The sequence below is a fragment of the Salvia splendens genome, chromosome 13, assembly GCF_004379255.2.
Source record: "Salvia splendens isolate huo1 chromosome 13, SspV2, whole genome shotgun sequence".
Classification (NCBI taxonomy): domain Eukaryota; kingdom Viridiplantae; phylum Streptophyta; class Magnoliopsida; order Lamiales; family Lamiaceae; genus Salvia; species Salvia splendens.
This window is the reverse complement of record NC_056044.1, coordinates 276,234-292,886: the sequence shown is the minus strand read 5'-3', so window position 1 is coordinate 292,886 and position 16,653 is coordinate 276,234. Positions and strand designations below refer to the sequence as shown.

General features: G+C 38.7%; 1 protein-coding gene and 1 long non-coding RNA gene across 2 annotated transcripts; one reads left to right on the top strand and one right to left on the bottom strand.

Moving 5' to 3' along the window:
• The first annotated feature begins 2,988 nt into the window (after positions 1-2,988).
• Positions 2,989-4,681, top strand: LOC121762253 (F-box protein At4g09920-like). Its single transcript, XM_042158065.1, has 4 exons — positions 2,989-3,126; positions 3,200-3,997; positions 4,074-4,235; positions 4,320-4,681. Exons 1-4 carry the CDS (start codon positions 3,121-3,123, stop codon positions 4,572-4,574), a joined length of 1,221 nt encoding a protein of 406 aa, XP_042013999.1. The 5' UTR covers positions 2,989-3,120; the 3' UTR covers positions 4,575-4,681.
• Positions 4,649-5,974, bottom strand: LOC121762254. The gene is made up of 3 exons (XR_006042181.1): positions 5,506-5,974; positions 4,967-5,051; positions 4,649-4,848 (listed from the first exon to the last, which is right to left on the bottom strand). It is a non-coding gene; the product is annotated as an uncharacterized LOC121762254 (long non-coding RNA).
• Positions 5,975-16,653: the final 10,679 nt, after the last annotated feature.

Sequence of the window (16,653 nt, the reverse complement as noted above, 5' to 3'; positions counted from 1 at the left end):
CCAATGTGGGATAATTAACACTAGTTAATTATTCCCTAAGCTCCATCTCCAAGCTTTAATTAAAAGCTAATTATGCCCAACTTTAATCCACTATTTCTCACTCACCGGAAATCGGATTTGAGAAAGTGAATATACTACTTTTACCTACGTAAAATGTAGATCGACGCTATGTCATTTAATTTCACAAAATTAAATGTCTCGTCACATTTATTATTTGGTCAAAATCCATTGACCGGGCATATTTAATCCATGATTTTTTACATCGTCTAAGGCTGTTTCTGTGTATGAGGTAATGAATCATCTTTTCTTTGTGTTGTACACTCTCGTGGGCGTGCGCCACAAGGTAGGCGAGCCCGCACATAAATGTTTGTCTCTGTTTTAATATTTCTTCTACACATTTAAAATATTAATGTATGCGATTTTAATTGCAGATGAATCTTGAGTTGTTGAAAAATTCGTCACTTCAACTTGTGAACATAAAACATCTATAATTAGTGCTCGATACGAATGATTCTAACTGGTACTCCCTTCGTCTACAAAAATTAGAGCACATTTACCATTTTTGGCCGTCCACGAAAAATAGAGCACATTCATTTATGGAAAGTTTTCAACAAAATAACAACCCTACACATCATTTTATTTACCACTTATGCCACTACTTCTCTCATATTTTTTTCTCCTTCTCTCTTACTTTTTTCCCTTCTCTCTTACTTTACCAATTCTACTTTTTCCCTTTTCTCTTACTTTACCAATTCGACATTAAAACCCGTGCTGTACACCAATTGCTCTATTTTTTTTGGACGGAGGGAGTATTATTTTCCACGCTATGCCTGCCGTTTGGTTGAAGCATGTTAGGGAGATTCAATAAATGGAACAAACGGATAATCTGAAAGTCGTGAATTGATCACTTTCAGATCAAATCAATTTCGGTTGTTCTCCGGAACTATTTGATCGGATAAAATTCAGAAGAAATCAGAGCTTTTCGTATGTTGATGATTGAGAATAATAACCCAGAACCAAAAACGAATTGATCAGTCCTTTTTTGAAGAAGATGAACCAATGCAACTGTTGGGGAAGTAACCGAAAATAACCGAATTTTAAACGTTTCTGAAATTGCAAACTAGTTCCAGCCAGGGGCTCCGCCCCTTGGACCCCGTTCATCTGTTATCATAGTGAATTCAAATAAGCGTGCACTCCGCACCTCCAGACTTATATGATATCACATTACGACAATACTAATCAATTAAGTTAATCCAATTACACTAAAATATCCAACAAAGCATGTCGTTCTTTACAAAAACTAGTGATAAAGGTATGCAAAAATTTTGTGTGTATTACATTTGTATATGTTGATGTAGGAGTCACCACATTTGAGACATATTTATAATATATCTTGTAGTTTCTACACACGCCGGCGTTAATCCCGACGGAGTTCAAGGCAGAAACATATGGTCATCCTGGTTGTGACTTTGTCTCAAAAGTATTTGGAAATCTCAGGAGGATATTCAGGTTCTTCATCGGAACGAGAATTGGCTTTGTACGTCATCAATAATGCTATAGCTCTTCAAAAATTAACCGTTGTGGCATGTGGTGAAGAGGCATTATCTTGTGCGCGCGCCTTGATTTTCAACATATTGATTCAGTTAGTTTCTTTAGTTATTAAACTGCAACATAACAATCTTAACTATGGCTTTTATTTGCTTGACCATCCTATGTGTGGCTTGTTTCAAAAGTATTTGGAAACCATAGGATTTTGGGTTTGTCATCGGAACGAGAATTAGATGTGTATGTCATTAATAATGATACTCTCTCTTCAAATATTGATCCTAAATGGGACTTATTTCGTAAGTATTTGGAAACTTGGGAATATTCGATTTTTTTTTCGTGGGAACGGGAATTGGTACCAATAATGCTATATCCCTCCGAAGCTCGTGCATCCCATTATTAATTTTGCATATATTAAACCAGTTCTATTTTTGGTTTAATTTTTATGTGCTCTGTGTTGCTAATTTCTTTTATTTCAAGAGAATAAGAGTTTTTAAAGTATTAATGATTTTTTAGTCTTTTATACATTCATTTAAATGGCAATTACGTTTTGGATGGTTTGAGTGATGAGCTACATTTTTTAACTAGTAAATCCACATTTCTAATGTACTTTCCATGACTATTATAATGCACATTTAATTTCTTATAGAAGATCTTTATAGTATGAAAAGAAGGATGTCCTTAATAGTCCCAACTAAAAATAAGGACGCAAAGCCAAGCGTAGGTTAATTAATCTTTAGCCACTTTTAAAAAGCGTTTCTAAATTGAATTGACATACATCACTTGCCGTCTTAAAAAAAATAATGATATGAGCTTTTTAGCTAAATAATCTAAATTGAATTGACATACAATCATACATCTATCCTATACCTATAATAGAGATATGCTTCCAGTTTTCGCACAATTTAAGTATTAAGAATTAATTATACAAAGTTGAAGGACTTAAATAGGAAATTAATTAAGTTGGATCTCAATTAAAACTAAATATGTAACGTGGAAGACTTTGATTAAAAATAAACCCAGCACTAGGATTTGAAGATTAAATTCACTATAACTTGGCCCAAATTATAAACAGGAATAAGGTGGAATCGGTCCTCACTCCCAATCGCTGATTATCCCTTTATTTAGGTGGTGTTCGGTTTCTAAAATAAAATAATACCAAGATACAATCTAAGATTGAGTCGTGAGATTATTTTAATTATAAGGGGTTAGCTATGAATAATTATCTCATGATTATCCACCTAGGATTGAATTGTGGGGTTGAATCTCATGAACCAAACACGTTACAAATTTAATTCCAGATATAATCTTGCAAGTTTAATTGATATTTCAATTTTGTATGATTAAAAATAAAGCCAGCACTAGGATAATTTCTAAAGTTGGGCCCAAATTCAATTCAGTATAAGTTGGCCCAAATTATAAATAGGAATAGGGTGGAATCGGTCCTCACTCCCAATCTCTCTTCCCCGATTGAAACCTAGATCTTGCGTCGCCGTCTGCTGCCTCCGCCGGTTATTCGGGTGTCTCGTCGCCGTATCACTGATTATTCCTTTATTTATTGGATAAACTAAAGCTATGACGGTAAGTATTAGTATATGATATTTCAATTTTGTATGTAGTCTAGTGATGAGTAATTATAATATGTGAATTGTAGATGGGGAATGAAGATAGAATTAGCAACTTGCCTAGTGATCTTCTGATATCTATAATCTCTCGACTTACCATCCAAAGAGCTACTACTACTTCCATACTTTCAACACGTTGGCGGTATCTCTATTGCTACATCACTGATCTCTATTTCCCAAGCCATATACCTTACGTTGTAACAGAGTCAGACTACTCAAGAGTTGTCCAACATGTCTTGGATTCACACAGAGGCAGTCGGATAAAAGAGTTCAGGTTGTGCATGTCTAAAGGCCTCTATTTTGAGAGGTGGTTTGAGTTTGCCGTATCTAAGAAAGCTGAAATAATTCATTTAAGTGGTAAACATGATATTGATTACGAGGCTCTATTTCTTAGACTTCCAAATACGAATAATGGATTTGAATGCCTTAAAGATTTGTATCTACATAAATCTAGAATGACCGAACAAGACTTGAAGCTTTTGCTCTCCAATTGCATTGCTCTTGAATCCTTGAAACTTGATTTTCCATTCAAGTTGGATAATGTCTCAATTGTTGGCCACACTAAACTGAAGCATTTGAGCTTGACCTGCTTGGTAGCTGACTCCATTGTGATTCAAGATGCTATTAGCCTCGTTTCTTTGAAGCTGTATGTCTTGATCGATAGATTCTCCATGCAACTTAGTAATACTCCCAAGCTTACCCAACTCTATTTTGAAGAACATTTTCCTCTAAAATTGTTTGATGAGCTCCTTACTAGAATGCCAGCTTGCATGCGCAACCAACTCCAAATAATGCACCTCTCAGCTAAAGTTTGTTGTATCTCTGAGGTAATAATTTATCTTCAATTTATTTTATCTTCTTGTGTGTGTGTAATATACTCGTGTTTGTGATTTTAATATGCAGATGCATCAGAAGTTGTCATGGGTTGATCTTGTAAATATAAAACGTCTAGAGTTGAACCTTTATTCAATGGGTAGAAGTCCCGGCCCGAATTTTTTACGCAATTTCTTTCGATTGGTTCGTTTGGTTGAAGCATGTAGTTCGCTGGACAAACTTGTGATAACGGTATGCATTAATTTGGGTATATGATATATGTTGATGCATTGGTCATTACATTAATTTGACTCATGTTAATAATTTGTGCTGCAGTTTCGACATTGGCTGTCCTCTCATAGTGAAGACATGTTAGAAACATATGTTGGATCTAGATGCGAGTTGTCTCCAAAGTATTTGAAAATCTCACAATATTCTGGTGCTCCATCACAATTGGCTTTTACTTTGTACCTAATCGATAATGCTAGATCTCTTAAAAAAGTGTCTGTGGTGGCTCGAGATGAAGAGGCATTAGCTTGCGCACGCCATGATTTTCAACATATTGCATTTGTTAGTTTTTCAGTTATGTAACTGATGTAGTCTGTTTTCTAGTACTACTACTTGTTAACTTAATTTATTTTCAAAATGCAAGAACTGTTCCGAAATTTCTTTAATAGTTTTTCATACCTTCCCTTAAATTAATGTGTCGTTGTTGCCTTGCTATTTAGTGTAAATGATTATAACCACGCCTTATTTTTCCTTTTCTATGCATTTTCTATGAATGTGGACAACTTTACATTCTCTTCGACTGATGATGAATACCAGCTTTGAAGCCTTCTGTATATGCTGTGTTCTTGAATATTATCTGCAACAATTTGCATGCAATTACAAATTAATCGAAACACTTGGTGCTTTGAAAGCTACCAGTGCATATATTATAGTTATATATCTGTAACAGGAATCTGAGGAAATTTGACACTCACAGCAAGGTTCTTCAGCTCCATGCTAACCGGGCCAGCATGGTTTTCTCCTTTGTAGAAGTATTGGGTGGTTTTGCAGGTTTCGCCCCTGTGAAAAATTAAGAATTGGATATCAACTTTCATGCTTCATTCGCGATACACAGTCTTAAAGGAGAAGTTAGAAAAATAAGAAAGAGAGAAAGAAAGAAAGAAACTCCCCTTGCGGATCTAAAAGGAAATTGTTCATCTAGTATTCAATCAAAGATCAACAGCTTCCCATAAAAAATACACACTAACATCAACTCCTTATACAGCCAAAAATGTTAATCATTAGGCCTAACATATTTATCATTAAACGACTCTGTTAGTTATTCCAAAAAGGTACTACTTCGATTCATATAAGCTGAGTCCGTGCATATTGCTAAGATGTGTGCCAAATATATTAACCAGATCCATGATAGTGAAGTGTAAACCTTAGAACATAACCTGAGTACATTAGCATAAAAGGTTGAACTCATGCTGCTTACTTTAACCAAAAAGAAAAGATGCAGCAGAAAATATACCTGCAGCAATTACTGGTTGCTTATCTGAAGATGTGTGATTTTTCTCCAGACCTTTAGAAGATTCCTGTTTTACAAGAGGATCGGCTGAGACTGGTGCATCAGATGGGACAATTCTAGCTATCTGGAGGTTGATCCTGAATAACAATGGTGAGGAAGTAAGCAAATGTCAAATTAACTAAATATTACCTCCAGATCAACATAGGCAGGGGTTTTTCCAATTGAATTCAGAAACTTGTCAAGATCATTAGAATTTAGAGCTGTTGAGAAGATAGAAAGAGTTAAGAGACGAGATCTTGAGATCAAAATTCAAATGTCAAGGACTATCGAAGTTTTAGGCCGTAGATGCTTTGACAGTGCTATTGAACTATTATGGATAAGCACATTGAGGGAGACCGAAGCATATTCTGGTAAATGTCTTATCTTTGTTCTTTTCTTTATCTGTGTGTAGTTCTAAAAGGTAGATATCACTTTCTAGTTCCAAGTATGCATGTTTTATCTTTAATAATCCATCGTTTCAATAATGATAGATTAGTAGCAAATAATTCACTTTGATTACGCTCACTTATCCAGAACCAAAAAAGTCCTGCTGACAATCAAAAGATATGTATTTACTACTGTATATATATAACACAGACTCATAATTTACGTGACATCATCCACATGTGAGAAATGACGGATTCAACTATCAATTTATTCTTCGGAGGAGTTGGCCGGTCTAGTGAGTTACAGAATGTGGCCATGACATTAATACACCCTAATGTTGGAATAATTGGGTGAACAGTTGCTTAAAAGCTCTCTATGATGATTAATCGAGAACGACGGAGAAAGAGCATAAACTGTAAAGCGGAAGTGTACATTGATCCATAACGAATTGAACGGCGAAATTGCTTTGCAGCGGCTATGGATCTTCCAAACGATCAGAGACGTCCTTCACAATAGTCTGCCGAGAGAATACAGAGATATTGGGCGTTCTTCTATCGTCTAGGGACCAAAATCTAATCTTATATTTATATAAATATAAGACCCTTTATTTTCTCTTCGGTCCCTCATCAAATAGAAAATCTCATATGGTATCTACACTTATTTCCATAACAAATAAATATACTTTAGCTCAAACTTTAATCTTTATTGGATCACTTTAATTGGACAACTGAAAGATAGCCGTACACATTAAATTAGTCATGTGGAAGCCCAAATTTCTAACAATCTCCCACTTGCGCAACACATGACACTAGATTAATGTGCACAAACCGAATGAGCGCTCAAATATGCTATCACATATTGTATTCCTGAACAATCTTATTATCAACCATACTGGCATAAGACTAAAGAGGCAGTCACCATATTTTTGCATGATTAAACCCATCAGTAATCACATATACAAATATAATCAACAACAGATCAATTATGGAGTGTAGCATGGAAATTTCATGCAAGGTGATCATACATGCCTATTTCCAACTGTTCCTCCCAAAGTGAAATCAAACAAAAAATAATGGACAAAACATACTTTATTTCTGTAGAGAATAACATGAGTTTTACAACTACATATTCAAAACACAATATAGAATAATAACCAAAACTACTCCCACTGAACGGAAGTACCCTTAAACAACATAACACCATATGGGCTACATACCCGTGAAAGACCTTGAGTGTTAGTCCCTTAGTGAGCGAATTTGCTATCAAATGCATTCCCTTGTGCTCTATAGGTATTTGTCCATTCTGAACTTTATTTTATTAACACCTAGGAAACTCCTGTTGTTTTAGAATATGATACCGCATAGTTATTGTCACAACATAACTTAAGTGGTCTTTCAATACCTTTAACAATATGCAGCCTAGTGACAAAAATTTGCAGCCATATTCAATAACTAGATGCCCCAAAACAAGTTACGAATTCTATTGTCATGACAGAAGTAGCTACAAGTGTTTGCTCAGTACTTCTCCACGAAATGGCTCTATAGCCAACAGACCCACGTAACTTAAAATGGATCATTTTTAGTATTGGCATCTAACAAAATTAGAATCAGAATGCCTAATGATCTCTCCAAAATGATTTGATTTTCTGTATGTGAGCATGTAATGCTTAGTTCTCTGTAAATATCTTATAACCCATTTCGCTTTTTCCTAATTATCCACATTAGGTTATTGAGATATGTTGGAATCTATGCCCGATCAATGGACTTTGACCAATTATAATTTCAATGAGACATTTAATTTTGTAAAATTAAATGATATAGCGTCGATCTACGTTCGGAGTAGACGATCGTGGTATATTCATTTTCTCAAATCCGATTCCCGGTGAGTGAGAAATAATGGATTAAAGTTGTGCAAAATTGCAAACTAATGAACTATGAGAGAAGCTAAGGAATTAATTATGAGAGTTAATTATCCCACATTGGAAGTTACAACCTTATTAATCAAGTATTCAATAAGAAGGACTATTACATGTAATAATTATAGTGGACTAAGATGGGTTGTAGAGCCCACACGCGCGCACATGCACGCGCCGCCCGCCCCACCGCGAGCCCGTGCCCGTGCCCGTGGACTTGGACTTGGACTTGGACTTTGCAATTGGTCTTTGGGCCTGGTCGTGGGCTTGGTGCTTGGGCTCGACCCAAGGCTAGTGGGTCTAGTTCTTTTTGGACCACCACCGTTTCCACGTCAGCAAGCCAAGCGGGATGACACTCGTCAGTATGACGCAGTAAAGCCAACGTGGCTGACACGTGATAGTCCACGTCGTGAATGAACCTAGACGCGCGTCTAGATTCATCCTCTCATCTTCAGCTCTCGTAACGGTCTGTAACGCCTCGTAACCGACGGACGTTACAGCCTCACCATGATGATAACCATCAAGGCTGGGTTGACCCCTGCAGTGGACTGAGCCTATAAATAGGCTAGTCATTCACATCATAAGCTCTCTGCCTCTCTGCATTGTCTTTCTGTCAAAGCTCTGCCCTCTCCTCCATCCAGTTGGCCGGAGCTCGTTTCGATTGCGGTGCTGCATCAAACGAGACGTAGCCGTTTTATCTTTGGGGACGAAACTCCAATCCGAAGAGCACTACCGGGGCGTATCTCCTCTTGCGGAAAGAGGCCTCCTCGACTCGGCTATTTCCTATTCTACGGTTTATAATTTCGATTTTCGTTTGTAATTTTCATTTCAGTTCATTTATATATTCCTTCTTTGGGTTGTATTACGCCCGGTTATCTCTTGTAATTCCAGAAACCAATAATCGCAAGACGAGATAGAACTTGCCTTTGAAGGGATTTGGACCTTAAAACTGAAACTAAAACTTTCGAAACTTTAATCATCTTTGCTGGAGATGTTGACTGAATCCAACACTGCTGCTGCCACCACTCCGGCCACCACCGCCGCCATCATTTCCTCAACCATGGCGAACACCGATCCGGCGGTCAACACATCGTCGATTCCGTCGATGATGCCAACCCCAGGGCTCTACCCATCTTCATCAACAAACCCGTGGCTATTTTTCAACACCCACGGGCCCACTGGTGGTTCCACCTAGAGTGGAACAGTTGGTTCCACTTTTAGTGGTTCCATCGGATCCTTTAACGGATCGAGTGCTGGGGCCTTCGGGTCTCACACGACTACTGGGACCCTCGAGTCTCATGCGAGTGTTGGAACCTTCGGGTTCAACACAGTTATTGGCTCTTCCGGGACCAATATGACCATGGCGGGCTCTACGCCCAACATGAATGATGGGGGCTCTATGCCCAACCACTTTGTTGGCTCCTTCGGGGGCAACGAGAATGGTTCCTTCCAAGGACCAAGTGCGGCACCTTTGGCAGCTAGAATGATGCCACCCGCCGAAAAGCCACCAAAGTTTGGAGGATCTGACTTCAAGAGGTGGTACCAAAAGATGTTGTTCTACTTGACAACATAGGGCGTTGCCAACTTCCTCACGGAAAATGAGCCGCCCGCGCCAAGTGATCAAGAGACGAGGATCGAGGCCATAGCGGACTATGAAGCATGGCGCAAAGGAGATTATCTTTGTAAAAATTTCATTCTAAGTACTTTAGATGATAGTTTGTACAATGTATACTCCCTTGTAACCACATCCAAAGAGATGTGGGAAAACCTAGAGAAAAAGTACAGTGTCGATAATGTTGCAGGTACTGAACATGTTGTAGTATCCAAATTCATGGACTACAAAATGGTCGACTCCAGACCAATCATGGAACAAGTCCAAGAGTTCCAAATGATCATCCACGGACTCGTGGCTGAAGGGATGAATTTTCCCGACAACTTTGTACGGTGCATACCCATTGAGAAACTTCCTCCTAGTTGGAAGGACTTCAAGCACTATCTCAAGCACAAGCGAAAGAAGATGAGTCTTGAAGACCTGATCGTGAAGTTGCACATTGAAGTGTGAGCAAGATCGACCAAAAGGCTAAGGGCTTTAGCCCACTTGATGCCAAAGCCAACTTGTTGGAGTGGGGCGGTCCCTCCAACAAACGCCCTCGCCAAAATCAGAAGGACAAGGGGAAGGGAAAGCAGCCTACAAAGAAGTTTGAAGGCGAATACTACAAGTGTGGCAAAATTGGCCATTTTGCTAAAGACTGCCGCAGCAAGAAGATGAAGCCGGCAGTCCACGTCGTGGAGAAAGAGTTCAAGGACTGGAATGAAGATGACCTCATTGCCGTGGTCACTGAAGAAGTCAACATTGTAGACAACAAGGGCGGCTGGTACATCGACACCGGCGCTACTGCTCATGTCTGCTCAGATAGGAGCAAGTTTGCCTCCTACACCGCTGTTAAAGGGAGAAAGATCAACATGGGGAATCAAACATCGTCCAAAGTCCTCGGCATTGGCAACATGATTCTCATGATGACGTCTGGCATCACTATCACTTTGAAGGATGTGCTGCATGTCCCGGACATCCGCAAGAACCTAGTGTCAGGATCAATACTAGTGAATATGGGATTTAAACTTGTATTTGAGTCCGATAGGTTTGCATTTTATAAGTTTGGGAAGTCCCTCGGAAAAGATTATGTAACCGATGGACTTTTCAAGCTTAGTGTGGCTACGCGCCTTGTTCCAAAACCTTTGGCTAACAATAATAATAAAGCATCTACTTCCTCTTATTTGACCGAGTCTTCAAATTTGTGGCATTGTAGATTGGGACATGTAAATTCAAAAGCCGTGAAAAGATTAGTAAATTTAGATTTACTAAAGGCAATTGAAGTGGATAGCCAAGACAAATGTGAAATATGTCTTGAGGCTCAAATGACTAAGTTATCGTTTGACTCAGTTGAACGGAAAACAAAACCCCTTGAATTAATTAACACAGATGTATGTGATTTAAAGATGGTGCAAACTAGAGGTGGTAAAAAGTACATTATCACCTTCATAGATGATTGCACAAGATATTGCTACATCTATCTTTTAAGAAGTAAAATGAAGCAATAGAAGCGTTCAAAAATTATAAGAAAGAAGTTGAGAATCAACTTGGTTGTAAAATCAAATCGATTCGAAGCGATAGAGGAGGCGAGTATGTAGCCCCATTTGAGGAATTATGCAACGCGAGTGGCATAATTCATCAAACAACTGCTTCATATTCACCACAATCTAATGGTGTAGCAGAACGCAAAAATTGAACTTTAAAAGAGATGATGAATGCGTTGCTACGAAGTTCAGGATAACCCCATAACATGTGGGGGAGGCTATCTTGACAGCCAACTATATCCTAAACAAAATTCCTCTCAAAGAAAAAGACATCACTCCTTATGAGTTGTGGTAAGGAAGGAAACCATCATAGAAATACCTCAAAGTGTGGGGGTGTTTGACGAAGGTGATGGTTCCCCCGCCGAAAGAAGTTACAATCGGTCTAAAATAGTTGATTATATCTTCATTGGATATGCACTAAACAGTAGCGCATATAGATTTGTTGTTCACAAGTCTGAAATATCGACTATAACAGTAGGAACAACAATCGAGTCAAGGAATGTTGTATTTCTAGAAAATACATTTCCTTGCAAGGAAAAAGAAGAAGTCCCAATCAATTCTGAGACAAGAATTGAAGATGAGGCCACTAGTTCTAAAACAGTGGATGAAGCCGCTAGTTCTAAATCAGCGGATGAAGAGCCTAAATCGTGTAAGCGAATGAGGCCTGATCCTAGTGATGCAGTACTAAGACGTGGTGATAGAGTCAGAACACCAAAAACATTTGGTCCTGACTACATTGCTTTTATGTTGGACGAAGAACCAACGTCAATAAAAGTAGCCTTTGATGGCCCAGACGGGTTACATTGGAGAGAAGCTGTTCAAAGCAAAATTGACTCAATTTTGCTAAACCACACTTGGGTGTTAGTTGATCTACCCGAAGGTGTTAAACCTTTAGGGTGCAAGTGGGTACTTAAAGGAAATTTAAGGCCGATGGAACAGTGGATAAGTATAAAGCCCGACTGGTTGTAAAGGGTTTTAAACAAAATGAAGGACATGACTTCTTCGATACCTACTCACCTGTAACGAGGATTGCATCTATCTGAGTGCTTCTCGCGATTGCTGCATTGCACAATCTTGAGATTCATCAAATGGATGTTAAAACTGTGTTTCTAAATGGTGAACCAGAAGATGAAATCTATATGGAACAACCCGAAGGGTTTGTAGTACCTGGATAAGAGAAAAAGGTATGCAAACTCGTAAAGTCCCTATATGGATTGAAACAAGCGCCATTGCAATGACACTTGAAGTTTGATAATATGATGTTATCAAATGTGTTTAAAATCAACGAGTGTGACAAATGTGTCTATATTAAGAGCACTGATAACGGGTATGTTATAGTGTGTCTTTACATTGATGACATGTTAATCATGGGTAGTAACATTCAAGTGATTAACGAGACAAAGGCCATGTTAAAGAGAAATTTTGACATGAAAGACATGGGTCTAGCAGATGTAATTCTTGGAATGAAAATTCTAAGAACATCCGATGGAATCATCTTAACCCAATCTCACTATGCTGAGAAGATATTGAAGAAATTCAATGCCTATGATGGCGCGTCGGCTAAGACTCCAATTGAACTCGATGTTCACTTGAAAAAAAATAAAGGTGAACCCGTTGCACAAGAAGAATATGCACGGGTCGTTGGGTGCATTATGTATTTAACTAATTACACTCGGCCGGACATTGCTTGTGCCGTAAACAAGTTGAGTCGTTACACGAGTAATCCAAGCAAAGAGCATTGGAAAGCTTTTGTAAGGGTTTTGAGATATCTAAAGCATACTTAAAATCATGGGCTACACTTTTCGAGATACCCCCCGGTACTTGACGGGTACTGTGATGCGAATTGGATATCCGACAATAAAGACGCACTTTCAACAAGTGGATACGTCTTTACTATTGGGGGTGGTGCCGTCTCATGGAAATCTACGAAACAGACATGTATAGCCCGGTCAACCATGGAATTGGAATTCATAGCTTTAGATAAAGCTAGGGAAGAAGTCAATGGCTTAAGAACTTCCTTGAGGATATTCCAGGTTGGTGTAAGCCAGTGCCTCCAGTGTTGATTCACTGTGATAGCCAAGCCGCTATCGGAAGGGCAAATAATGGCTTCTACAACGGTAAGTCTCGACATATTCGTCGATGACATAATACCATGAGACATTTGATCACAACAGGCGTGATTACTATTGACTATGTGAAGTCAATAGATAATCTAGCGGATCCGCTAACCAAAGGGTTAAACCGTGATCAAATGAATAAATTGCTAGAGGGAATGAGTTTGAAATCCACAAACTAAAGAACTGTCATAGTGGTAACCCAACCATGATGACTGGAGATCCCAAGAACTTGGTTCAATGGGAAAACTAAGCTATGAGAGTTCGTGAGAAACACTCATCTACATCTATTCCCTAGAGAGCAATAGGGTGTTGGAAAACTTACCTTGTGGTGAGGCTAAGTCAATGACTTTTAATGAATCCTAAGGATCTCAAGGAGATTGAGTTCTCAAAGAGACCGAGTAGGGCAAGATACTCGAGTAGGAATCACCTATGTAAGTGTGAAGTGTGGCCGCTTCAAATTACACACTTATGAATCCAAAGTGATGTCCAAGGCCGCAAAGGACACAAAATGTGAGAACGGACGAGGTTGAGGTATTTAAGTGTTAACACCATTGTCTCGGTGCACGCCGTGGAAGGATAGTTCAAAGCATCGCTCTACTATGCCACCTATGTATCCGATGGCGTTGACTATGGAAGGTTCAAAGCTAAAAAACTACCCATCCTTATGCTTATATACCTCTCGAGGGTTGAGCTTGTGTCTGCATGCATATGCATTTGGCTGTTTCCAATCATGTGGGGATTGTTGGAATCTATGCCAGGTCAATGGACTTTGACCAATTATAATTTCAACGAGACATTTAATTTTGTAAAATTAAATGATATAGCGTCGATCTACGTTCGCAGTAAATGATCGTGGTATATTCATTTTCTCAAATCCGATTCCCGGTGAGTGAGAAATAATGGATTAAAGTTGTGCAAAATTACAAACTAATGAGCTATGAGAGAAGCTATGAGTATTTAATAAGAAGGACTATTATATGTAATAATTATAGTGGACTAAGATAGGCTGTAGAGCCCACACGCGCGCACACGCGGGCGCCACCGCCGCCGCCTGCCCCGCTGCGAGCCGCGAGCCGCGTGCCGCAAGCCCGTGCTCTTGCTCGTGTCCTTGGACATGGACTTGGATCTTGGCAATTGGTCTTTGGGTGGTCTTTGGGCTGTTCTTTGGTTGGGCTTGGTGCTTGGGCTCGACCCAAGGCTAGTGGGTCTAGTTCTTTTTGGACCACCACCGTTTCCACGTCAGCAAGCCAAGCGGGATGATACCTCGTCAGTATGACGCGGTAAAGCCAACGTTGCTGACACATGATAGTCCACGTCGTGAATGAACCTAGACGCGCGTCTAGATTCATCCTCTCAGCTTCAGCTCTCGTTACGGTCTGTAACGCCTCGTAACCGACGACTGTTATAGCCTCACCATGATGACAGCTAACAAGGCTGGGTTGACCCCTGCAGTGGACTGATCCTATAAATAGGCTAGCCATCCCATGCATTCCAGACCAATTCAAAAAGCATTCACATCATAAGCTCGCTCCCTCTCTGTATTTTGTCTTTCTGTCAAAGCTCAACCCTCTCCTCCATCCAGATCGCCAGAGCTCGTTTCGATTGCGGTGCTGCATCAAACGAGACGTAGCCATTTTGTCTTTGGGGACGAAACGTCAATCTGAAGAGCACTACCGGGGCGTATCTCATCTTGCGGAAAGAGGCCTCCTCGACTCGGCTATTTCCTATTCTACGGTTTATAGTTTCGATTTTTGTTTGTAATTTTCGTTTCAGTTTATTTCTGTATTCCTTCTTTGGGTTGTATTAGACCGGGTTATCTCTTGTAATTCCAGAAACCAACAAGATATCTGCCCAACATATAAATAATTAAAACCAAATTGGGTCCAATACACACTTGAGCACACATTAGGCTCCCAATCACAGAAGCATTTGAAACCTTCTGCATTTTCTAAATTTCAAGATTTATCTTAGGGCACTGAATGAGACTAGGGTTGTCTCCCTTAGTCATTGGGGTATTTCCTCAAATACTTTAGGCACTTTTTCTATATATCCCTTTTGTGACAACTGAAGAATATCTCGAGAGATATCTCAATTTATTTCAATTCCAAATACAAAAGAGGTTCCCCCAAAATCTTTCACCTCAAATTTCTTCGAGAGTAATTCTTGGTGTTGTGCAATATTCTTTATCATTAATTGCAATCAATATGTCATCGATATGCAATACCAAGAAGATGCATTTGCTCCCATTGAACTTGTGATACACACAACCATTAATAGCATTATTTCTGAATCCAAATGAAAGAACTGCTTTATAAAATTTGTGGTACCATTTACGAGAGTCTTAATTGAGGTTGTTGAGATTGACTTTAAACGATATCATCCACATGAGATTGAATGTTTACAACATTATCACCTCGAGGTTCTTAATCTGCTTCTTCTTCAATGATAATAATTGATACCTGAACGTGTCAGAACTAGTAGTAGGTGTCTATACAGACTCCTCCTCAAAAGTAATGTTCTCTAATACATTATTCCCTCCAAACTCAACATCCTCAAAGAATACTATATATCTCATCCCAAATTAGTTCCTTTTGTGAGATCATAAAATTTAAAAACCCCTAAATTTTTCTAGTTAACCAAAGTGAAAATATATGCTATTGTCTTTAATGCCTCTCACCAAAGCGAATGTGACAAGGAAGAATGAGAAATCATACTCCTTCACATATCTTTAAGAGTTCTATTTCATCTTTCAGCTACACCACTCATTCTAGGCGATCCCGACATGGTGTACTAAGGGACGATCACTCTTCCGAATAGTGGGCAAAAGGTCTTTGATATTGTTCATCTGAGCAGTCATTTCTGTAGTAGTATTTGCCACCATGGGCCAGATTTGAATTTCTTAATGCCTTTGTCGAGCTGGAGCTCACATCAGCCCTGAATATTTTGAACTTGTCTAGAACCTCAAACTTTTCATTGGTTAAATATAGGTACACATAATGAAAACAGTCGTCTATGATTGATATAAATATTGTTGAACATTCCAAGAATCTGAAGGGAATGACCACAAATGTCCGTATATATCAATTCTAATGCATTCGTATCTCTACTTGCACCTAGTTCCAATATTTGATATGTTATCCTTCGATACATTGAACCCACAAATCACCATCTGAAAAAATAAGTATATTCAATATACCATCTGACACAAATCTCATAATCCTTTATTTCGTGATATGACCTAAATACTTGTGCCATAAATTACTGAATTTTCATTATTTAATTTTTGCTTAATCCCTTTGATTCAACATGTAAAGCTTCTGAATATGAAGTAACATAATTAGACATGTTAAAGATTGTCATATGCACTTAAGTAAACAGTGCCCACAACATTGGAATTATTTGAAGGAAGAAACTTACTATTTCTGAATGAACAAGATAAACCAAATTTGTTCAAAGCAGAAACAGAACCAAATTCAGTGTAAGTCACTGTACAATAGGGTATCCTTCAAAAACAGAAAAATTTCAGTCTTTAAACACAATCTACAATGCCCAATAGTCTAT

Coding starts and splice junctions, on each gene's coding strand:
- LOC121762253 (XM_042158065.1), top strand. Junction 3,998..4,073: donor AAGTTTGTTGTATCTCTGAG/GTAATAATTTAT, acceptor TTTAATATGCAG/ATGCATCAGAAGTTGTCATG. Junction 4,236..4,319: donor TGGACAAACTTGTGATAACG/GTATGCATTAAT, acceptor TTTGTGCTGCAG/TTTCGACATTGGCTGTCCTC.